The sequence below is a fragment of the Neopsephotus bourkii genome, unplaced genomic scaffold, assembly GCF_033783945.1.
Source record: "Neopsephotus bourkii isolate Nb327-2 ecotype Australia unplaced genomic scaffold, CSIRO-AGI_Nbou_v1 NB_795, whole genome shotgun sequence".
Taxonomy (NCBI): Eukaryota; Metazoa; Chordata; class Aves; order Psittaciformes; family Psittacidae; genus Neopsephotus; species Neopsephotus bourkii.
The window spans coordinates 1,436,571-1,462,040 of NW_026901291.1; the positions used below are offsets into that span (position 1 = coordinate 1,436,571).

At 46.2% G+C, this 25,470-nt stretch overlaps 1 protein-coding gene across 6 annotated transcripts in view; it reads right to left on the bottom strand.

Moving 5' to 3' along the window:
• ULK1 (unc-51 like autophagy activating kinase 1) overlaps nt 1-25,470 on the bottom strand; it is an 80,530-nt gene that overhangs the window by 12,048 nt on the left and 43,012 nt on the right. For 4 of the 6 annotated variants that reach the window (XM_061355356.1, XM_061355352.1, XM_061355357.1 and 1 more), the window contains 12 exons: nt 23,785-23,835; nt 16,726-16,814; nt 14,545-14,710; nt 13,250-13,310; nt 12,868-12,957; nt 8,655-8,780; nt 5,024-5,175; nt 4,150-4,233; nt 3,203-3,465; nt 2,402-2,586; nt 1,657-1,772; nt 919-1,062 (listed from right to left, as the gene is read on the bottom strand). In XM_061355356.1, coding sequence (XP_061211340.1) covers nt 919-1,062; nt 1,657-1,772; nt 2,402-2,586; nt 3,203-3,465; nt 4,150-4,233; nt 5,024-5,175; nt 8,655-8,780; nt 12,868-12,957; nt 13,250-13,310; nt 14,545-14,710; nt 16,726-16,814; nt 23,785-23,835 — 1,527 coding nt within the window. The remainder of the gene's footprint in view (nt 1-918; nt 1,063-1,656; nt 1,773-2,401; nt 2,587-3,202; nt 3,466-4,149; nt 4,234-5,023; nt 5,176-8,654; nt 8,781-12,867; nt 12,958-13,249; nt 13,311-14,544; nt 14,711-16,725; nt 16,815-23,784; nt 23,836-25,470) is intronic. The other 2 variants (XM_061355353.1, XM_061355354.1) reach the window with 2 other exon arrangements.

Here is a 25,470-nt window from a genome sequence, read left to right on the forward strand (position 1 = left end):
ACCCTCTAAATAGACAAGACAAAGAAAGGATTACAGTCCCAACTTTCCAGACAATCAAGGATGTGAGTGGCTTTAGTTATGATGGAAATGCAAGCTATACCCAGGAACTGAGCCCATGTGTATCCCCATCCCAGTCAAGCAGCTTATTGTGGTTACATCCAAACCTTCCCTGCAGTAATCAACAACAACAGAGTCAACAACATTCAGATGAGGAGCAGCCGAGAACCCAAAGAAGCCAAACATGCACACAGAAGTGTCCAAGTATTTTCTTATACTGACCACAGACTCCAGCTGCCAGACACACGATCCCAAAAAGGCCAATTGCCACAGCCTCAGCTGCTGGCTGATGAGGCCAGAGCACTTGGTGTTGTAAAAGAAGTATCTGTCAAGCAGGAGTGCATTTTCCAGTCTCCTACTCAGGCAGCTCAGAGCATAAGTTAACATCACTAGTAACTGTACATACAGAGCCATACTGGCCCTTTCCTAACAGTACTTGTGCACTGAAAATGCTCTGCACAGATGGTTACACTTTTATTCACTGCTCACCCAAAACAATCACAACACAATACAAACTTTACATCTGTTGACCTATCAGCACCACTGGGTCTATGAACAGCTGCAGCATCGTTCCTGAAGCAGAGAGCAATGAGGTAATACATGAGTTTGTCTGTCTCTTCCACTACTGGAAAACCACTATCTGGCATTAGTCCTTTTGCCAGTGCAAACAGTCACCACCAGTAACTGTGGATGGCAAGAGCCAGCATGAGAACCTCAAAGGCATTTAGAGCAGCTGAGCTCCACGGACTGCTCTGTGCAGCCCTCTGCCACCACCAGTGTTCAGCACTAAGGAATTCAACAACACATTGCTCTGCCCCCCGCATTCCCACTGGAACAGGCAGGTAGGTATCAGCCCTTTACCTGAAAACATCCTGGTCCTCGTGGTCTGTGGGGGGGTTGTTCCACTGGGAGGGGATCCAACAGTAAAAATCACTGGGGATGGGCTGGCAGAGCCCCCAGCCCGGGCACCAGAGTGCAGGGTCCCTCCGTAAGCACCTGAGGGAGCTGGGGAGACAGTTGAAAGGTGCAGACTGGCATTACAGGAAGGTTACCCAGAGCATGGTGTGCCTCACCCAGCGGTTCTGTGCTCCTGCAGACTCTCCTGGGACACAGTGGTTACCAGCAGAGAGCAGCGCTCCCTTTGGAGGCATCATCCCCCACGAACACAACAGGACAGGCTGGCACGGACTACAGGACACGAGCCTGGCAGCATCACGGCACTGCTGCAGCTGTTCTTCCCTCCTCACTTCCCAACCTGCAGGCCCAGGAAGACCCACCCTTGCAGAGCCACCATTCATACTCGAGCTGCCTGGCAGAACATCCCCACTTCCACACGTTATCGCATTCAGAAGGGGCCAAAGAGGAAGCCCTGCCTACAGAAATCACACCACTAGCCAACAATTACACAGCACACGTAGCCCACAGCCCTTCGAGCGCTCCCAAGAAGAAAGCAAACATCGTTACACTCCTCACACACTGCAGCACTTCCTCTGCCAAAAGCCATCAGAAAAGGAGCCTCCCGTTTGTAGGAAGCGTGTAGGCAAACCGTTCACCCCAACCCAGGATCTCCAGCCAGATCTGCCGGGCCTCCCCACCTACCTGCGATTTCCATTGGCTTCTCATTGTTCAGGCTGTCATTGCTGCCAGCTTCTGAGATCTGTGCCCCAAAGGCTGCCTTCAGAAGCAGGTCAGTGAGCCTGCCTGTGCTCAGAGATCTAAAAAGAGGACATACAACATGATGCAGAAAGTCAAGAGCTGCAATGTTTCGGCTACCTTCCTCCCCAGTTTGTGCCATTCCTGCCCCACAACAACTGAACACTACACAGTGAATAGTCTGGAGCTGAAATAACCACTCTTCCTCTTTCAACAGAGCACCTGAAGCACCTCCTGCTACTTGCAGAAAGCATGCAACTACTGTGAGTAAGTGCAGTAATGCAAGCACTGACTACAGCATTATTACAACACAAGTTTTCTTTGATGGAAGATACAGAAATTAGCATTAGAGGACTCCTCCAGGTTACTGGAGAAAGCTGCATTAACACTAACACCTGAGTGACTTTGTATCCTGCAATACTGATGACATTCTGCACATGGCTTTCAAACACATCTCTGGTTTGAAGCCCTATGCCCACTGTTTGGTGGACAAGGAACACCCATAACACCCTCTCATCCACGACAGAGCAAAGCACACACCTGCATAATTGCAGGGAGTCTGGTCTAGTAACAGAATTCTGCATCTCCACTTGAAACCCTGCAACCTTGGTGTTAGATGGGGTTTGAAATCTGCCCCATCTGTCCTGTATTAGAGATGAAGCACCACTGAATAAAGCAGACTATAGCTCACCTGCCCTTGATCTCCTCCACAGGCCTCAATCCCAAACCAGTCTGCTGGCAGTGGAAATGACCCATCTCCTTCAGATCTGGCAAGGTCTTATTCCGTGTCGGAGTCACCATGACCCCCTGGTGGGCCAGGAGGGTGAGGAGATTCTGGGAACTGGGGGTTTTGGGAAACTCAAACGGGGACACGGCCTGAGAAGAACAGGACAAACAGAGACCCATCTTTAAAACAAAGGAGGAGGGTTCCCCTCATCCCCCATTATTTATTGAAATCAAACCATATGCTTCACAACCTCAGGAGGTGAAAATCCCACCCCACGCTGTTACTTGTCCCCAGTCCCAGAAGGGCTGAAGTGAAAGGACAACAAACTGCTGAAAACTTGCAGCAGGCTAACACAAGCAGAGACAATGCTGTCCCAGCTTTGCCCTGGACGCCAGGCTGTCACCTGCTCACCCATCTCTGCTGGGGATTGCTCCTGGACACACATTTGCATCACCAGCTGAGTCGCTGTGTGCAAACCAGCCCAGGCACTGCAGCTCTCTAATACGCTTCTGCCTAATCTGGGCAGCTCCTTTTCACTGCCTGTTTGAAACCCTGGCCTCTGCTCGCAGTGAGCACTGCTGCCAAGGGAGATCTGTCCACTAAGAACCAGGACACTACCCCATTTCACACAGATCACTAAACAGCCCTTGAAGGAAAGCGACAAGCGGTGATAAATCCAGGTCAGTTATCCCAGCAGCAGTTCATACCCAAACAGCCCAAGAAGATCAAGCTGTGAGAAACCCAAAAGCAGCCTCCTTGACATACCTTTGTAGGGGAGCCCACTATAGTTGGCAAAGGGCTTCTCTGCATGAACTCAGACAGCTTTGGTGAGGATCTGAGCTGCCGGCAGTGCTGCAAGCCATGAATCTGCAGAGGCTGGCTGACTGGGGTATGACCCAAGTGAGCAACAAGAGGATCAGAGTGCTGCTTGGTTATCTTCTGCCTGCAGGAATGCAAATCCGACAGGTTGGGAGCGCTGTGGAGCCGGGAGCCCATCCCTCGAGAAGCGTGTTCAGGTGCTGAGGAGCCTAGAGGACCCAAAGTAACAAACCACATCATTGTCTGGTTCTAACATGAAACGCGTGATCCCAAGACCAGGGCTCAAACACCTCAAACTCAAACACCTACATCAAGCTCAAACATCTACAGACCAAAACCTTCAGTGGGTGGCTAAGGATGGCACTCTGATCAGTGCCACAAAACTGCTAGGCCTGATCAGCTTTTGACTCTAAAGGAGGAAGAGACATGAGCAGGGAAATAAAGGTATAGCTTCTCTCCTTCACTGGAGCCCTTAAAGAGAAAGGGCCCCTGACTGTCATTGCTCAGCAGCAAGGAAACTGCACATCAAGCAGGTCACTTGGCAGAGGAGCTATTGGGAGTTTTGGGATGCTTTTCCTTCATTCAATCCACTGACTTTAAAGCCCCAAATTCAAGATTCTGGGAGTCAGGGTGTGTGAGCACTGGAAGACACTGTTATGGCATGGGGTTAGAACTAGGTGATCTTAAGGTCCTTTCCAACTCTAACTGTTCTATGGTTCTGTGATGGGATGTGAATGGATCAACCCCAACACCTACCAGCACACAGAAATCCTGGCTGGAAAAGCATCAAGAGAAGCTGCCAAAGGAATATATGCAACCCTAAGTGCCCCGAGACTATGGTTCTGGCCTTATCCATAGGCATAATGAAGGAAGGTAAGGACTAATGAACGCACCAGCAACAGGAATCCGGCTTCTCACATCTGCTCCAAGAGAAGACGGGATAACAGTCTGGCTGGGCTGCTCTGGGATTGTTCCAACTTTGAGAGAACACAATGAGAAAAAGAAGTTTATTCAGTATTAAGTTTCCGTAGGCAATGACAACACTGTGCACCACCTGTTCTACAGAAAGATGCTAGTCATCTTTTCCATCTTCTCAGCCCTAGCTGTGTAGTGAAAAGATCAACAACTGCTGTAAAAGGAGGAAAAAACCCCTCTGTCTGGTATTAGTTCGGTATATTTTAGTCTGACTTTGCAGTGGTATTAATTCAGAGGAATTTTCTGCATTTCTCCACCATCAGAGACTAAGAAATATAGGACTGGAAACAGCAGTGATATAGAAGAGCTCGTTACACCAGAGTCTGTGCCTTTATTAAAACCAGCAAATTGCATCACTTTCACACTGGGGTTTTTCCTATCCCTTTCCACATGAGTTGCTTGTTTGCATCTGCATCAGCCTATTGGATATTCAGACACTACTCTTCAATTTGAATAGCACTTCCAAAGTTGCTCAGGATTTTGCTCTGACAACAACTGCCTTATAGTATTTTCCTCACCCCATCCCAAGCCAGTAGAAAGATACTCTGCACTTACAGAAGCCCTCTTCAGAGGGCAGCAAAATGTTTGATGCAGACACCAAAACAAAGCTGGCCTCTCCTGGGGCTAAGGGGGCTCTTCCTCTCCAGTCTACTGAGGCCAAAACACTTGTCAAATAATCTGTTGAGCAGAGCCATGGGAGAACACAACAACCTGAATTCCCTATTACCTGGCAGCTACAGGAAAGGGGCACATGGTTTTATTAGGGCAGCAACATGTCAGTTAACAACTTACCTTGCGGTGATGGCATAAATGGCTTGGCACCGCCAAAGGAGAGCTTTCTAGCACTGGGCACGGATCCATGCTCTCCAGGATAAGGAGGGGAAGCACCAGTTTTAGGAAAACCAAGAGGACTTGTACTGCTAGACCTCCGGACCGTACCAGACCTTACAGGAAACAACAGCAGAACACGGGTTACTCCAGATGCCAGAGTAAGAACAGTACCACAGACACACACACAGAGCTACTTCCACAGAAGGCAGAGCTTCGTGACTTTATCCTGGAGGAAAATCCCACTGTCCCAGGGCTACACCAATACAGATTTAGATGATAATCCTTGCTCTTGAGAGTTTCAATCTAAACAAGATGGACTGAATGAGAAGAAAGAAGGAGATTAATATAGCTGCACAGGAAAGCCTGTAATTTTTCAGTCACTTTTAGATGCTTTCAAGTTTCTACATCAATCCTGAACATGACACAGTTCCCTATCTTGCCACATCCAGATCTTTATTACCCTGAGAGGGCTTTATTCAAGTCTCCCTCCTGTGCTGAGCCACTTGCCCTTTTGTCAGAGCATCCTGTTAGGTAGAAACCTCTGTGAGCGGAGGCTGTAGGATGCAGAGGTAAGCTGTGCCAAAGGCACTCTCTGCAACACAGCTTTGACTCAAATCCGAAGTTACAGAGTAAAACAGAGCCATGTGTGACTGTCAGATCTGAAACAGCTCACTGCTACCCAGAGGAATTTCTCTGGGGGCTGGACAGTCAGAACTGCCTGGGCTCCAAACTCCTTTAACTCCTTGTGAAGCCTCACCTTAGGGAGTTACAACTGATTTGTACAGCCCACACATGCAGGTACTTCAGGTGTTACCCTGCTGCTAAATGAAACAAAAGGGAAACCTAGACCAGCAGGAAAGTGAGAACATCCACACCATCACTCTGGAGAGAGACTGGATTATTGTACAACAATTATTTCTCAGTAATTAAACCTTTTCACCTCTCATTAGAACACACAACCTGAACTCTATTTACTGAAATGTCATTCTGCCTCTCCAGGCCCCTTCTAGATTCCCATTACACTCCTCTCTATGAGAAAACAGTCTTTTCATCAAATCCTTTATTCTATTCTCAAATTGGAAGCATTTTTTCTCCTGTTAAAAGAACACCAGTCTCAGCCAGTAGGTGGTGGTTTTCTGGACAGAAATCAACAAATACCATGAAAAATCTCCCTCTGTGCTCAAACCACTGAAAGATGCTCTCACCAAGGTATCCTGCCTCCCCTCCCAGCGACACAGCATTAAGCTGTCCATATGCATCTGAACAGGAGGAACAAAGACATACAGGTTTTGGCACTGCACGCAGGGCTAGCTACATTACCCAGGAGTGCCAAGGTCATCCTGGTGAAGCATCAGTACATCTAACTCAACACCACTACAAGGTGTAGGTTTTAGTTTATGCTACATTTCAGAAAATAAATAGATAATAATAAATCTACTTCAGTAGCTGAGATTTGACCCTGCCCCTTCCATATGTTGCTATATTTTGCAGCCAACTGAATCTATGCTGTATTCATATGCTTGGAAAAAAAGGAAATCCTTTAAAATTTTAACCTAAAACATCACTTCTCTTCAGGTTGCTCTCTCAAGTGCCTGGCCCTGAAGCAAAATGAATATACAGTAAGGGAATGAGCACCTGGCAAGGTGAAAAGAAAGATACTTGGGATGTTCAAGGGCATAAAGAACTGCTGCCCCATTAAGCCTCCAGAATATGAGCCATCCAGAAGGCTGAATATTACCTATCAGGATCTTGCAGGTAAAAACCCCAGCTGACTGCTGCTGCTGAAAGATGTGGAATGTCAAATGCCACCCCAGGATGGGATAAGGAAGCAAGCAAATGAGCAGGACAGGTGATGTGGCCAAAAGTAACCACACATAATTACCATCTCAACAAGCAACATATCTATCCACCACCAGGCTACGTTACACAGGCATACACCAGCCAGTCAGATGACAGGGGCTGAATTCAGAACCAAGAGTGCATGTCAAGTGACTTGGCAAACATGACGAGGCACTTGGCTGTAAAGGCCTATCTGATACACCTGATGGAAAAGTGGAATCACATACTAAATGCCTGATGAAGTTTTCCCCTTCCATTCCTGAAGGGTGTCTACTGAATGTGCTGATTAGAGGAAGTGATGGTGAGAGAGAACTATGGCTTCCGGGGGCAGAAAAGAACATGCCCCCAGAGGTGTTGAGAAGATGCTAAAAGCAGGCTGTGAATCATGCTGATTGTGTCCATTCCTCGAGTTCCTCTGCAGGGATGGTGCCAATCTCAACGTTACACACTGGTGACTAAAGGTTGCAAACCATGACAGTTTGATCCCTGACTGGTAGCTGCAGGCTGTGAACCTGAACTCAGCAGCCTGTCACCCGGTCTGAGGTAGGCACGGCGTGCCTTGGTGCACCCTCTGCACCTTCTCCAGAGCTCTCTCTTTGTATGCCACATGGATAACCAGGACTCTGGAGAGTTCCAACACCAACAGGGTCCACCGGTTGTGCTGTAAAAACCACAAGGCACGTGGGAAATGGGAAGGAACTCACCACAAAACCTGCCACATACTCAAGAAGTGAGCGTAAAACAGTGTTAAAGTAACACTGGCACAAAACAATCTCTGCTGATCCCTGATTAACACCAGCACATCGTGTCTCTACTTCTGGGTCTACTTCGAATAAGCCTTATCCTGAATTAGGCTGGCTGAAGCCCAAACTTATACTGACATAGGCATTGCCTTATGTCTGAAACCTAAACTTTAACTAATCCAGATACCAAAGCAACTCATCCAAAAAAAGACATGACACCTCACAGACACCTCTGTCTGAATACTCCTGCTGTACAAACTCTTTAAGATCCTATGAGTTTCCTCCCAATCAGCTGTCAACTTAGATTTCAAACCTCTAAGAACCAGGAATTATATGTGAGAAGAGGCAGAAGCCCTGTTATGTCTTGAATGTACAAAGCATTGCCACTGAACCCAGGACAGCTCTACAGCTGAAGGCTGGCATCCAAGTCTTCCTGATGGCCTTCAGCAAACATGCTCTGCCTCACAGACATACATTGCTCATGGTTTAATTACTCCTGGCTGCATAACCACATTAATATGCAACTCGTGTAAGACGCATCATCTGTGGTGTGACTGGCTACAGGAACTAATTGAGGTGAAGTCAGGTGAGTTTTGTAGCCCCATCCATTTTAGTTGTTTATCTCAACTTTTTCCTTTTCTAAAGACATTTGCCAGATGGGTGGTATTCTCTGCTTGGACACGCAGCTCATAGCTGGCATGGGAAAAGCTGTCAGTCTCAAAGGGGCTCAGCCTGCACTGAAAGCTGACAGCATCTGTCTCACACACATGCACCCAGACAAGATTTACAGTACATGGTAACAAATGAATCTCAACACCACTATACAAACCCCCAAAAGTAGGTTACCACATAGCGCACACCATATTGGCTCCCTATAGCGAGTGACTCCTCCGGAACCCATTTAGAGGGACAGAGAAGTCACGGTAAAGCAGTTTGTTTTACAGCCCCCATGCTGTGATACCAGAGCCCCTGCACTGATGCTATCCCCTCCTCCCAGCCCCAGCACTTACCGGGGAGAGGCGTATTGATTGGGAGACTGCAGGTTCTGCTCAATCCGCCGGTAGTTGTGGATCTGAGTTGGGACCGGAATGGGCACGGAGTGTCCGTACTTGCTGCTGGAAAACTGACCTGGCCGGCTGTTGAAAGGAGACACACAAAGAAAGCCTCTGTAAGGGCCCAGCCCTCACCCACGTAATTGGAGGTTTTATCTTTGTAGAGCAACTGTACACAGGGAGCATCCCCGTGGCTGCGCTCGCATTGTGGGTTTATGCTAGGAGCTGGCTCAAAGTCGTATCAAAGGGAAGTGGCTCCACACATAGAATAGTTAGGGTTGGAAAGGACCTTAAGATCATCCAGTTCCAACCCCCCTGCCATGGGCAGGGACACCTCGCTCTCCTGAAAACACGCACCTTTCTTCCAGCACAATTCCCACCCATAGAGCGAAGTCAAAACATACACCCAAGCGCACCACTCCCTCCAGGAAAACTGGAGCCCTGTTATTTCAGACCACAACTGGCCTGGTTCCCAACAGCTCAGATCCACAGCCAAGGAGCACATCATTGAACAGTCTAAACATTCATGGCTCACAAAGGACACCAGCAAAGATTCTGCTGCCAAGAGCTACTTCCGACTCATGCAGAGGCACTGCTGCAGCAATGGCATCTCCGTGAAAGTCTCAGCGTGCCACAAAGGGAATACAGGGTATTCGCAAGTTAACTACTGCGTGGAGAAGACAACCTGGGAGAGAATAAATGTGGGGGGCAAGAGTTGGTGGTATCTATGTACCCATCAATGTCAGCTAGAATATCACACACACAAAATGGGACGGTCCATTATGCAAACTTCTGACTTTCTAGTTCCATCCAAGCAAGTTAATCAGCTCACATCTGATATCTATTCCCCCAGGTGAGGAATAGTTTCCCCTGTTACTCTTAGCCTGTACCACGCTATACACAAACCTGTGCTATACAGAATCCATGCAAACACCACATTCAACTAAGTAGCAGCCTAAAGTCTTTTCCTAAAGGCTCTAGAATTCTAGGATTAATTGCTATGGTGATGCTATTTACAACTGCCAACACCAATTGGAGGGACATTGCATAGTTACGTTAAGATCTTACTGGTAAGGAAGGCTTCTTCCCTGTTGTCAATCAAAGACACAAATCTCAGCTTTGCTTGAAAAGCAGGAAGCATCACTTCTTTCAGCCTATCACTTGGAGTAGAGGTGTTTTACATAAGATGAAAGGAGACAGTTAATTCAGCAAGAACATGCATGCACAGGGAAAAGAGTTTGTGACTTATTTTGCAGTTCAGAGCATCCCATTACCAGAATTCCTTATTTTGGGAAGGGTCAGTAGCACTCTGGTTTACAGTGACGGTGTTGAACAAAGCTGACCTGCAGGAAAGTGTCTGCAGCTCTCCACATTATGCACACAAAAACTCTCACAAGACAGCCAAATAACTGGAAGAGATCTTTCGAGGCTGACAGATCAAAAAATGATCCCGATTTCTTCATTCCTCTCCCAAGAGGTTTAAGTTTTTAAGTTCTATATATTCTTCTTTGTCTGCTCTTATTTCTTCCACCAAGAGAACAGACTCTTAATCTGCCACTTGCCTCTAAAAGGCAGCATGGAAGCCTTGATTCTTCATTGACATACAATAAACCAAAGGCATTCAAAGTGACTCACTGCTTAGCAGAAAGGTGAGGCTTTGGTGTCTCTACCTTCCATCAATGTAGGACATGGTGTCAAGACAGACACAAAGTGAACAGAGCCTTAACTAAGCAATCGGAGGGTTCACGTCAAGCTTTGTGCATATCCTGATTTTCAGCACGCATTTCAGATGCTGTCTTTTCCATCTGGTCAAAATCCTTCAGAAGAAAAGCAGTTTTTAGGTGAAGGGATCCTTCCCAAAAGTTGTATCAAGTCCTCCTAGAAGGCAGGTTTCTCCACAAGGTGCAAGTTGCAAAAGAAAACATCCAAATGAGGTGACATACACTAAACCTCCTAATTGGGCTCAAGCCTTAAAGCCTACAAGTGACCATAAATATGCAAAGATCAAGAGAGAAAGCTGGGACATGGAGTTTAATTACTTGGCAGTAATTAAAAGCTCTTTGAAAATGGTATCAAATCCATTGCTGTGGGATACACCCAAGGAAATTCTCTTCATTAGACTTCCTAAACGTCTTCAACAAGGAAGTGTTAAAAACCATAAAATTCCAAACACCCCAGCTATCAGCACGTTTTAATTCTGCCTAGTCCTTACCCTCTTAGTGAAGGACAAGGAGAGCTTCTCTAGAGCATCCGGTGACATCCTGAGGAAAACTCACTGCTGGCCACTCTAAAATAGCCTTTGCTTTCTGTCCTAGTTGGAATGCATCCAGCATTGCTTCCAGCCTACAGCCACACATGAAAGGGAGAACTGCTGCTTCTGAGAGAGCAAAGACAGGCAGAAAATCAGGAGTCCTCTGTGCCGGCGAAGCCAAGTGCTGAATCCATGGGCCTCATGACTTCGGCAGTGAAGGGCACTGAAAGCCATGTCAGGAGTAAGGGCATACCTGGGTGGCACCACTTCAAAGCACTTTCAGGGGACAGATCAAAGATCACGCTTTACACTCTGGATTTGGAGTGACTGCTCCAGTCTTTTGTTATTTATGTCTTATTTGCATCCTGGACAGGGCAGGAAGTAGCACTACAGGGGCTGGCATCTGCTCTACAGAAGCTGCTGGGAACAAGTAGAAAAGACAGAGCAAAACCACATTCAAACCAGCTGCTGGCACTGACTTGCCACCTTATGATCCAATAGACTACGATGAGGCCAGTTTGGTGCAGACAGAGATGAACAGTGTAAAGTAGGCAGCATTTTTAGTCAACTTTCTTGAATTTCCACTCACTGCTGTCCAGAAACAAGGCCAAATCCTTTCTTTAGTAAAGACTGATCCTCAGAATGCAAAGGAATCAGTTAAGGAATAAGCTGTTAAAAAGCTTAGCAGGCGATGGCATAAGAAGCCTCATGCAATTAAACTCCACATTGTGGTACATGCTTGCCAATTAATCTGATCACATCAGCAAGGCTTTGAGCAATATTCTTCTCCTTTAAATTTATATGCTTTGAGGCTATATTTTGTCATTTTCTGGGCTCCATTTACGTGACGAGTGTGTCAGCACATAGCCTGGGACTACATCTTCTTCTTAAGAAAGATTTTAGGGTTATCCATCTCCCAGGGTGAGATCTCCTTCCACTGTCCTCCCCCAGTAGGTGCCATACTGACAGAATAGAAGATGAAAGCTGTCCTGCTTCCCCAGCAGGCAAGAATGAGATGAAAGGAACACCCTCAGTTCCCTGTGAGCTAAGCACACAGCCTAAAGCTTCAAGCTCTAGAGTCAATGGGATCCCCTTCCATGGGCCACTAACATTTTCTGAACACAAATACACCTGGACATAGTGGTGGTGCTGGGTAGCTGGTAGTGTGTGAGGCCACACGTTACCTATGACATTTCTAAAGGCCAAAGCTGGGTTTATGGGAAGCTCTCACTTATAACATTTTTAAAGGCCAAACCTGGGTTTATAGTTGAAATTAAACCTATGTCAATGCCTGTTTCCACTTGCTACTCCTACTACTGCATCCTCTGTTAGCAAACAAGGCCCATGCATTACTTTATACAGACATAATGCAAGGAGCTTTTCAGATCTTCAAGCAAAATACAAACAACTAAGTAGGCCCAGATGTGTCTTTCAGAGCAAGGGCAGATGAGCAACACTTCCACATTTGCACAGTAACTCAAGTTCACTGCAATTTCAACCTTAGCTAAAGGGTTGTGCTCTAATCCACTCCATGAATTTAGAAACAGGGGTCTTTAGCTGGAATACTCACCACCTCTGCAAGGTGAGCACAGGGGGATCAGTAGTACATACATGCCAGTGGAGTACATATACCTTTTGCTTGAGAATAATCCCTGGCCCCACAGGGAACAAAGTTAGTTCCTGCTCTACTGTGTTCTCTCATAGCCCCTCCTTAGGGCCGGAAGAGGGAGAGATAGGCTCTGTATTTGGGACTGATCAGTGCTCAAGGCTGGGGAGTTCCTCCTGGGTGTTTCTTGTTACCCTTTAATTAAAGGAGAGATGTGGATCTTGCCCAGCTCACCAACATCTGTAAAATCCCCTTCTGGAAGCAAACGGGTGTTCAGTTAATCACTGTTGCATAGTCACAGCAAACAGTCTTACCTGGACGGGCTAGGAGAACTGCTGTATGGGGGTGAAGGAGATGGTGTCCTTCCCTGGCTTTCCAAGCCTGCTGAAGTCACCAGAGAACTCCTGAGGAATGACAGAGAGAGCCCAGCTGTCAGAGTATGGAAACCAGCCCTTCTCCCTTCCCTGGGCTCCTGCCACCAGCCCTGCTGAGTCTAGGAGCCTGGGGGACTGTCACGCTGCCCACGTGCTCTCTAGTATTCAGGTGCCACGTGCTGATGATCAAACTGAAAATGGTTATCCCTGAAACACAAGTTTACCCAGTCACATCCTCCCTCCCATCCACCAGAACCCAAAAGCCCCTACTGCACACTATGCTCCAGTGGCTAAGTGATTTCAGCTGCACTGGTGGACTTACCCACTGTACATCAGGCTGTCTTGGATTGGTTTCCCTCCTGCAGCCTCAGCAGTTAAATCACCTGAGGAACAAGGAAGTGCACAAACAGATTAATACAATATAATTTTCTTAAAAATCTTTATATATTCAGAGCAACTGAGATTTGGGTGGAATTTCCTGCTTCTCCAAGACCTGCTGAGCTGCTTCTGAACCAGTGCTTTGTAAAATACATGTGGGCTGAAGCTGCTGTGTGATCCTTACACCCTGAAGTTCTGGAAAACTTAGGCTGAAAGGAATGGGGCCAAAACCCAACAGAATCATATGGGACAATAGGTATATGCCCACTTGGTGCAAGCAATTGGCTGCTGTGAAAGAAGACAGTGGTATATGTTGCACACAGGGCTTTGAAATATCTGTGTCTTAAGTGGCAAACATCCAGGGCAGCCAAATGAGCTGGCAGCTGGATACACAACATGGGAGAGTTTGTGCCTTTGCCAAAGCATGTGAACAGTGGAAACATGACTAGCACAAGACAAGTGTGTACTGGTCCCATCACCGTTCCCAGGAAACACACAAGCAACACTGAGCTCTTCCTTGTCACAGGATTGCACAGCAGAGATATTTCACAGTTCTACCCTCCAAATTCCTATTTTAATATAGGTAGTGCAACTGGAAAAGGAGGAATCGCAGCATTTACCACCAAGTTCCAACTCAGCAAAGCATCATAAACATGGTCAAGGTTAAACAATACCCTTCTGCTGGTTAAGTAAGGACTTGTGCATGGACATACTCAGGTATGTAGCTGAACTGTGGCCCTGGCCCCATGTACCCAAGTATTTTCAAATAATTCCTATCAAATATAAACACATAAAGGTGCTAAAATTAAATTAAAGTTTGACGAAAAATCCAACATGTTTTAGTTCTCCCTCAGGGATTTTCTCCAGTGTAGAATCCATCTTACTAGCTGAAATGCTGTTTTGGACTGTGACACTAAGTGAAGACAGGATGACATGGGAATGGCTTCTGTGAGAGAAAGACATTTCCCTGTGAGCCTACTTATCTTCTTTTCCAGTTGGATTTCCAGGTTCAATCCCTTCTTGAGGTCCCTGAATAATCTTTCCTCTCAAATCCTATCTTTGAAGGTAATTACCAAATACAAACCCAGCCTGTGAGACAGATGTCCTCTTCCAGCTTGATAACACAACCATTTCCATCACTCAGTCAGGACAGGTTCAATCTCTCTTTCAACTTTCTAGTAACTATCTCTAACATCACATCCCCCTCTGCTTAGAACATCTGCACTCTCAGAAACTTACTTGAGAACTGTGCAGGGACCATAACGAAGTCATCTGTGTCACAGGATGAATTCTTACTGCTGCTTCCAGCAGAGTCCTTGGATCCATGCAGAAAGCCGGGGGAATCCTGGGTAGGAGATGCCAGTGCCTTCTCCTGCAGCTGCTGCTGCATCTCTCCAAGGGACTGCTAATGCAAGAGGAAAACAAGCACTGCCTTCAGCTACTTTATCATCCTGCTCGACCATTTCAACTCAGCCGTGCAAGCTACAAACAACATTTTGCTGATAAACCAGGGCTAATAATCTGCCAGAAGCAGCTGTTTAGTTTTCTACCATGGACCCTTTCATGCCCATGTCAGAAAATAGCACCTTTTGTTACACAAAATATACTACCAGCATGTCTGATGCTCCACAGGTAAGGAAAACACGACCTGAGCTGTTGCATCCCTCTGCTAAAGCTTTCTGGATCAATGATGTGTTTTGTACCGACTCAATTTACTACGGCTGTGAAACCAATATGAGCCTTGAGACATAGATTTGGTTGCTCTTTTGGGTTATGTTTTTCTTGTTTTGCTCTTAAACATTAAACATCTGGTCTCTACTAGCACTTCTGCAGTAAGCAGCACTCTGGAACGTATACCCAAGTGTCCCTGCACTTTCAGAACAACCCTGTTTTGCTGTAGTGCTGATAAGGAGTTAAAGAAAGGCCTGAAGGAGGCTAAGCACTTCACAGATGAATACTTCACAGTCATCAGAGGCAGCACAAACTTTAAGTCCCATTTTTCTGCTTCCTTCAGCCAAACAATCCTCATGTTCTGCAGACAGATGGAGAAGGCTGGATGGTTTAAGACAGCTTTAAGACAGCTGAACTACCCACAGAGTAGATCACTATCTTTACCCTAATGCATTTTTAGGCTGAGACAAACTTGCAATCAGCTTTCACTTGGGCCCTGTTAAGACCCTGTTCACCCTCTGAAGACTCTCCTGCTACACTAGTGGGGACTCTCTCGCTGTACATGGAGTACATAGAAGCAGAAGGAGTTTTCCAGCTGTCAAAGTTGTCTCTTTTCCACCCAATCTGCTGATCCAGCACACCTCCATCAGCAAAACTTCAAAATGCAGAGCAGGATTGGTGCAGTCACACTTCTAACGTGGGACCCCCTCCTGGTCTGGCAGTGAGCCTGCACCATCCCTGAGCTTCCCAGGCCAGGAAAACTCAGGGGAAAGAGTCTGCTTTTCACATCATCTACCCAGTCTGGGGGTCTTATGGTTAGCAGGGCCTCAGCCAAACACCCTCTACTTGCAGCTGCAGGGGAGAAGCAGCTCTCAGAGATGTGAGGGTTATGTGACATTCAGAGGAGGGCAGACTTCTCTTTGTCCAGCTCACATAAGCACCTACATGTATTTCTGATAGTGCCTCTCAGCCTTTCGCACACCAGGCTGAGACACCTTGGCCCAGGGAAACTCAGAGGACAAAGTAATGCCAGGGAGGAAAAAATTCAACCCTTCCCTTCCCCTACCCATGGCACCATCAGCATTCCTGAGTTCTAAGTCAAAGGCAGCTTTCTCCAAGAGCCTCCATAACCAAGCTTCCAGTTCAGCGAGCTGCAGGAATGTCACTTCACTGCTCAGTTCATATCCTGCCTCCAGAAGAATTTTCATCATTTCAGGTAACCCGAGAGGAAAAACCATCAGTTCAGATCACCTCTCACAGGACCACGGGACTGTGGCAGGTCTGGCCTGAGCTGAATGTCCCTCTGTGGCTCCTGGAATGCTGGTCAGAAAGGAGGAGGGTCACTTTACAAAGAAGGGTGGATATACTGTCAAGCTGTGGAGACTTTGCTTGAAAACAGAGAACTTGCAGCCAAGAAAGCGGTGCTCTACACTGAACTAGTGACTGGTTTTGGGTTCCAAGGAACTTTCCATCTCTGCCAAGACAAGCTAGTGTCATTAATACCTACTTCCTTCATAAAGGCTTTTCACATAATAGGCAATGGCCAAGCTGAAATATTTCTTGTGGGTAAAAAAAAGCAACTTGTGGGTAAAAAAGGGCAACATACAGACTGCAGAAGCCACTGAACCAAATCCAGGCAGAACCAAAGCGCTCAGTGACTTGCACCAGAAGACAGCAAAAGCAGAGACCTTGTTTCAGTAAAGCAAGCAGGGAGACTCATTAACAGTGCATCCTCTGAGCTGTACTTACAGGAGGTGATGCCAAGTGGGAAGTAGAAGAGCTGCTGGAGGAACTACCGGAGCCTGAACTGGGGTAAGAAGGCATTGGCACGGAAGCAGCTAAAACCAGGAAAAAACAAACCAAGTTGTCAAACTAAGTTTAATCAATAATAAAAGTTCTTTTTCATCTTTACCCATCATGGCTTATCTCGTGCAGCAACGTGTATTTCATGTATCAGATGTGACCAATTAAAGGAGAACAAAAGCAGCATTCTGTTTGGTTATATGACTGACATTCACTCACTCCACTGTGCACTATGTCAGCTACAGCTCCTGGGGTGGAAAGCCTGAGAACATCTGATCAAGGTCAGACATCCACTCAAGCAAGATGGTTTCTGCCCTAAAAGACTCCAAAGCATCTTTGCAAGTGAAGGGAAAGATAAACAGAGAAGTGGACTGAGTTACTCATGTCAGGGGTAGAAGCTAGACCATACTCTTATAGTTTCTTCTTCATCAGACCTTGCTGCTTAGCACACATACATCAAATGTCTGTGCCAAGTCAAACACATGCCTACTCACGGTATATGTGCTTGCTGCCCCAACAGTCACTCAGGCATCCCAGGCCATATACACCAAAAAACACCCACACAATAAACCATTCCACAAGGAAATAGTTCATTGCTTCCTATACCTCAACACCTTCTCCCCGAGTCACTTCTGCAAGTTAAAGAAGTGTTGCTTATTTAATCTCTTTGTACAGAAACTGTTCCACAGCACAAGCTATTCTTGTATCCCTTCCTTTTATGTTTTATTGTTCAATATCAGAACTGCCCATTTTATTCACTGCATTGTTGAACTGGCTTTTATAACTCTCACAGAGGTATAAAGCTCACCCTGAAAGAACTAGTTAGCATTGACCTTCAGGCAGAAACAATGATCAAGGCATCATAAGAGAAAAGAATATTTAACTCCAATGACTTATGCAAGTGAGGTACAGTTAATAACTTAGAAGAGCTCAGGTCAGCCAAGGAGGGAGACAAGGCAAAGGTAACCCTAGCTTTTTAAAGGACTTTGAAGTATTTAGTGGTTCAAATTCCCCAGTCCACCTGCACAAGAGCAGTGCAGAAGAGCCCTAACATCCCACTTCAAGGCAGCCTCAAGTCAGATTTTACTCTGCAACCGTTTGTATGTATTAAGATAGAGATCAGAGGAAATGCTTAAGTGAGGAGAGGAGCACTTTGCTGCTCTTCCTTTGTGCTGGCAGAGAATTAGCACCTTGTATCAGACTCTGTCTTTACAAGATCTGTGCTAATGAACCCCATACTTAATAACTGGAAGATTAATAACACCTAGAAGAAAAATGTTTCTGTTTGAAGTAAAACTACCTCTGTCATTAATCCCATTAGATATTACAAAGTACTTTATTCGCCGGCTAGAAAAATGAGAGTACATTTCTCTGCAATTAACTTTTGAAACAGTGTTCTAATGATAAAAGAATGGGCAAATAAGCCCTTTAATAAAAGGCTTTAAGAAGTCTCTCCATGTAGCCTATCAAAGAAGGTTAAAGGATGACTGGACCAGTGTCTCCTAGCATAAAAAGAGCAATCACTTTGACGCTCAGTTCCTCAGTCTGACAGAGATGTAACAAGATCCAACAACAGGAAAATGAAGCCAAAGAAGCATCGACTTCAAATACACGTTTTAACGTAAGCAACCAACCACTGCAATAGTTTAACCAGGGTCACAGTGATCTCTTCCACCCTTTGCTAATGTTAACAAACCCCAAATGTTTTTTTAAAAGGTCAAGTTATATTGCAAATAAAGATTGATTCAGCAGAGTCCCAGGGCTTGTGCAATATGAAGCCATAGTGGGACGGCTGCGTGGGAACTGTGTGCAGCGACGCATGCACGCACAGATGCCTTTTCCTCTTGTGTTGGACCATACTGGCAGCCTTACTCCGCCAGCACTTTGAGGGTTAGGTCCATAACGAAATAAACCTTTCCAAAGCTTTGCAAGAGGCTATTTTTTATCCTCTGCATCTATTTTACGCTTGATGTCTGTGTCCTTTATGGACTGTGCTGTTGAAATGCACGGCCCTGGCTCCGGTAAAGGAACTGGGACTGCGGTACCCTGGCAATGGATATTCTGGGAGTCGGTCGGGGCTTGGCATGGAGAGCAACTCCATCCACACCCCACACAGTCTGCCACCACAGCTGCTTCCCACTCCCCACGCTCAGGGAACACACACAGAGGTCTGAGAACTTGACTGCACCATGGGGAGCTCTATCCTGCCGGTACCACAACCTTCCCACAGTGCCTGCACAGCTCCCCACATATTTAACACCAGAAGTCTGAGAGGGGGGGAAAAAGCCTCCCCTTTTTTTACCCTGCCAGCTCTTACAGAACAATTCACCCTTGTACAGCCAGACCTTCCTTTTATGTAAAGATGCTTTTAAGAGTAGGTAAATGATTTTTGAACTGTATCCACATGTCTGCTGCAAGACTTGCATCACCGTGCATTTTCCCTAGAATTAGTTATTTTTGTTAGAGTCATTTCAGTTCTCTCTCAAGGTCCCCCTCCACTCTATTTTGGTTCTCTGTTCATTATTGATTTCAACCTGGCTGGCATTGAGACTTCCCTATTTTTGCCTATTTGTTTTGGACAGCTTTCCATTAATCTGGGAAGGAAGACAAGCAGGCAGACTTTGCCACTATCATCTGAAACTCAAGTTACAGCTCTGTCTGCATGAAGCACACCTTTAGATACAGCCTCTATTAATCATTTTTCTTTTTCTAAACCCTCTGAACTCCCCAAATTCATACTGTGAGGCCCAGCTCAAAAGGGCCTGACACTAAAAAAGGGCTTTCATGCACGTAGAACCACAAGGCTTGGCTTTGACAAACCCTCTCTGACCGCCACATCCCTGGTGGTGCATTTGGAGCGTCAGCCACGTAGGACAGCTTGAAAGCAGGATGCTCGCTTCCATCTCCTCCACACACCCAGGCACTCCCAGTCTAAAATTAAAAGGGGTGCAAGCACTTGGCTCATCATGCTTTCGGCTCAAGTTTGAATGTGGGCAATGTTAACATGGGTTGTAGGCCCCCACCCAAATCCAGAAATTGCTGGATTGTAATTGTAATGTAAATGAGTCTGGTTTAATAATTGTCCTCTCCAACTCACTCCAGCAACAAAACAGTCACCCTGTGCGTTGCACAACCAGTGCCAACTGGTTTCAAAATGGGAGAGCTGGGAGACATAAAGGCAAGCCTGTGCTCCAGCTGTGTGGGTCTTCAGCCTGGATGCTGCACTTGCAGAAGTCATTTGTGACAAACCATCCCAACAGGGGCCAGGCTGCCCTAAAATATCCCAGTATCAAGCTTTATATAAAGCTTTACTTGTAATCCAAGTTTTACTCACACTGGAGAGATGCATTTCAGTGATTATCTGGACCCAATTAAAGCCAGTCATCAAATACTATCTTATTGCAATCTCTGACCAGGCAATACTTCCGAGTTCAAAAGCTGACAGGACTTGCCCAAAGAACAGCTGCTTTTAAAAGTTTAGAACTCTGCACCATTAAAATCTTTTATATGCAGAAGTCATGATGCTTTTTTGCCAGGTTTTATGCACAGTAAGATTATGAAGATGATAAAAGTTAAGCCTAACAGATATTCCAGACACTGAACCACCCCACACCGTTCTGAGCCACAACTGCTCACATTTCATGCTCTCTTAGCTCAGAGTCAAGGAGGCACAAGCTCAGCATTCATTAAAGGTAGGAGCAAAAAAGCCTCCAAAATACAGTGCACGGGTACCAATTACAGTGTGTTTACTGAGAGAAGACTTGCACAAGCATCTAATTATGCCTCCTCATGCATTATTACTGTAATGCACTGCCCCATACCATATGCTGATCAGACCTGGCTACAGACAGACGACATTCTGACTAGACATGGTATTTTAAAGACTTTATTAATGTATTTTTACACATCTAAGGTACATGCTTAGTCACGGGTACAAAACCACAATAGAAAATGAAATATAAATAAACAAAAGAATCAAATCCATGTTTTGGTTAACAAAGCCCAAGGCCCTGAACCCACTCTCCAAGCTAAAGCCTGTGGCAAAGAGCTTTGTGGTACACCCTGGACGGGCAGCACACTTAAGTCCTTGCTTCACTAAAGAAGTGAGATGAAAGGAGGGACATGAGAACAGTCATCCCTCGGAACCACAGTGAGAGGATGAGCTTGGCAGAAATGTCATATTTAAAGATTTTTGACAGAAATGTTGATTTTGGAGTGCTTTGAAGAGCAAATTGATTTATATGAGGGTGTCCCCTCACCGCAGCAACTTCAAAGTCAGCCACTTGGAGAATTATCCACGTTTGAGGACTCCCCAGCCTTCCAGAATTCCAAAATTCCACGAGATAGTGCACTATCACACACCCACACAGAGCACACACACAATGGCTCTCGCTTCATTTTGATCACTGTGGGACCAGCTCCGGACCAGCCTCGACAGGGTTCAGGAGCACGGGTGATGTGCTCAGCTCTGCACGCTGGTGGCAGCTCTCCTCTTCCACCCTTGCCACCTTGAGGGCAGATTTCTCTGCAGGGGTAGGAGACCACCACCTGCTGCTCAGACTGCAAAATGCTCTCAGATGGAAAGAAACTGGGTTCAGACCTAAAAACTGGTTTAGGACCTAATCAGATGCATCACTGCCTGTTTCTGTGGTGCAGACACCTAAAAACTGGAAGGTCCTTTAGGTAAAGGCTGCACAGTGGGTCCCTGAGCTTAGCTGAGGTCTCAGGTCATTCATCATGAAATCACGACTAGTCAAAAACACAATGCTGGTACAGACCATCCGACAAACTCTCCTAAAAGCACACTCAAATGTGAATGCCGTAGCTCTGCTTCCACTAAGTCAGTGGTAGCCAAACTATCAGCTCCCAAGGAGAGCAAAAGCACAAGGGCACACTGCTCCTCTCTCCAGTACGGCACAGAGGCCTGAGGACTAATTAAGTCTGAGCATCATCACTTAAATGCAGCTACATCTCTTCTCTGATACTTCCTACACTCCTCATGCTGAGCCACATGTTGAGATGAAGTAGCACAATAAGCTTTTGGACCCATCTTAGTTCTACACACAAAGCCAGGGGAGCTAACTGCTGCTCAACTTCACCTTCCTAAGTCATCTACTTCAGCTAAAACTGCAAATGTTAAGCACTCTACCATGTTAAGCAGCATTCCATACATCTCAGGTGAGTTTTTCTTATTGAGTTCACCATAAGCCAGACCTTTGTTGACACTCTGGTTCTTCTCTCACCTATCTAGAAATCAAAAGGACCACCATTCCCATATGCAGCCTTTCTCATCTGGGCTCTTCACTGCATACCCCAGAGACCTTCATCCACCACTGCCACCTGGCAGTAGCAGAGACCTCCACAGCAGACTACAAGAACCATCTTCCCCATTAGCAGATCTCTGTGTGCAAGACGACCTCCAGCATTGGAAAGAGATTTCTCTCCTTTGTCTTTTCAGAACCAGTAGTGGTCTCTCCTAGATGGAGAGGACTCCAGGCTGTGGACATACACCTGGACATGAGGAGCAGCAGGGCAGCAGAGAGGTCTGTAGTTCATATAGTCCGTACCTGCCTGTAAAGGTGCTCTTCTTGTTGGGCCTTTCCCCCACGCTATTAACTTTGGTGCATCTGGAGGCAAAGGCTGAGCTACAGTCCCTTGCTCACAGTGATGCCTCTGGTTTCTGCACATGAAACGCACAGAAGCTGGAAACTGAGGCCAAGTCTGGAGAACCCTCTCCCACTTGCAGGGTGTTTTCTGTTCCCCTGGCCAGTGAAGCAAAAGATGAGTTGGTGGGCATGCAGGAACGTCCTGAGCAGGCAGCCCTGGGCCCACAGGGGAACTGGACTTTGAAGGGCTTTTCCCACATGGCAGTGGTACAGCAGGTGCTGAGAGCTGAGCTGGCTTAGGAGCAGTCTTACACAGGCAGAGTCCTTTCCTGCCTGCAGAGCAGTCCTGTTTTACAGGACTTGCCCCACATCTTGCTGGTGCAGATGGAGGCAGGGGCCTGGCTGGCTTGCAAGCTCCCCTAAACCAGAAGCGTCTTTTCTTGCCCACAGGACGGTCACCTAAGTACACAGTTAAAGTCTGTATCAGAACAACTGAGGAGTCCTGCTCTGCAAGCAGGAGAGATGGAGACTGTCAAGAGTGACGTGGACACCAGGCAAAGGATGGGCATACATTCAAGAGGTGCTCTATGTTCAGAAAGCATTGGACAAGCTTCCTCCGAAACTTCCATCAACCCAAATCAGTCACTGATGAAAACTCTTGGCTCAGCATTTATTCAGAAGATTAAAGACACAGGAGGATCCTTCCAAAGGAGGCAACCATACACATTTCCACTCAACCAAGTCTCTTGGCCAGAGGACTGTTATATCCCATACACTAGAAGCAATTCTGAATTGTTTCCCACTGAAAACCAACTTCTGAATCATGAATAACACCTGACTCATTCTGAATACATAGTTGGAAATGTTCAGAATCGAGAGAGGAAAGGAAGAATTTTCAATGGAAACCTGTCCTTGTTTTGGCCATTTCTCACTGAGCATCCAAATTAAAGCCTTCTAAAATAAGGTTGATCCAAGAAAATATTGAAACAAGGGCTGGTAACCAGAGCCTGCTTAAGGTACCTCCTGGCAAGCACAAACAAGAGCACCGGATTCCACCATTCACTATCCCAAACTGTCCTGCAAGACCATGCTCATAATCCTGTTTACCTACAAGCAGCCTCATTGCCCAAGCACTTCATACAAAGTGGCTGAATGTGCTTCAAAACTATATTTACTTCCACTTTAAGTTTCTAAACAGCCCCCATAATCATCCCTTTGAAGATAACTGAGCAAAATGAAATACACTTGGATAGCAAAATCTGGACATGACACAGTAACAAAAGCTGAAATCCTGCCTAAATAACGAAGCAAACATAAAGCAGTCTTTTTCTTTTGAACTAGCAGCAAAGGAAGCCGTGTCATGGTTCGCAAAGACCGTAATCAAAAATGCAACACTTACATTTTTTCATCGAGGCACTTGCATCCAAGAATGGGTGATGGAAAAATTCATCTGAAAAAAAACCAACAGTGACTCAGTGAAAGGAAATTGCTGTAAGAAGTTACAAAGCAGTTAAAGCATAGCAAGCTACAGCGTTTTACAGTGATTCTTCCATGCAGTTAGATCAATCATGGAAGTTGACTGACTGTAGTGTAGATGTGGGCAAGAATGCAGGCTACAGACTGGATGAAGGACCTACTATGGGAAATTATTTGGATCCAGATATTGCTATTTAAGTATGAATAGAACAAGTGGCTCCTCTGCTCCCAGTCACCTATACAAAATCAGGGGGGTAAGGGACAGACAAGGGAAATCATTTGGGGCAACTACATGAATGAAGAAAGGAAAGGAAAAACCCCAGTCTTTGCCAGAAGCATGGCCAAATAACACAAGGGTTTGTACCTCGGGATTCAACATCTGTACTAATGGATTTTACTTCCCCACAGGGCATTAAAGACCTTAGCAAGGTTTTGCTGCAAGCTAAAACCCCAGGCTGCTGGGAAGAATGCACTGCATTCATTGTTAATATTCCTCTCTTACAATAGCTCTTATGCTTCTAGGAATGGGAAGCAGTTACTGAGGGCCAGATAGTGTGACTATGTCAAGACCTGCCATGGCCACACACATGTGCATCAAAAGCTCCTATCAGCAAGAAGAGAGAAATCCCAAGGTACCACACAGCACTAAAAGACAAAGCCCCCAGCTGAAATGGCATTCAAAGGCGGAAATGCATTTTCTAAAGGGCCAGCACAGAACAGCCCAGAACACATTTCACACCAGACACGAGTGCTGAAGTCTTCACTCATTATGGGAGAATACTCTACAGCTCCAGGACAAGAAAAGCTTCTGTCCTGGCTTGCTGGAGACCCTCTACAGGTTTGCCTGTCCTTACATGGAACCACCACTCCCAGCTCCTTCGTGTTTGATCCACTGCAGCTCTATGCCAGAGTCCTCTCCTATCACAACCAGCTACTCAGCCATTAGTCATGGACCAATGCTGATTATTGGGTTAACTGCAGGCAGTTCACGTTCTTTTCCCAGCATGGATTTCCTGTCACAACACCCGGTGTTTACAAACCTCTAGTTTCTGTACAGCTTTCTGTAAGCAGCTCCTCTTTGGCCTCCGAGCTTCCCATAAAGTAGCAACTGCTTGCTTTGTTTGTCTGCTTTTTAAACTTGAACAACCCCTCTTCTCCTCAGCCCCTCCTTGCCACTGCCATGGTCCAGCAGCCAGAGCGCACAACAGAAGTGATGGAAATCTCTGGCAGGAAAAGCTGGAGTCTCTCAGATCAGATCTGTTGTGGATGGAGAACATCCAGCATTTGGCACTTCCTGCTGCTTCTTCAGTCTGCTCCTCTAGAGGGTACCATCCCTCAGCAGAGCTATTCAATTGAAGGGGTAGAAATGATAATTTCTTTCACTTTTCCCTCTCCAAACTGCTTGTTACTTGTGTTTGCAAAGCAACATTTAAACAGCCCTGCTTGTAATCACCACCAGGGAACTCAAACCCCTCCTGGCTTTCCTCTAGATAACCTCGAGATAGCGAAGACCATCGGTTCCTGGTAGAAGAGCAGCTGGAACATAAGTACATGAAGCTTCAAGCTTATGTGTTGCTGTTGCATGAATCAACTAAACTCTGAGGGACCT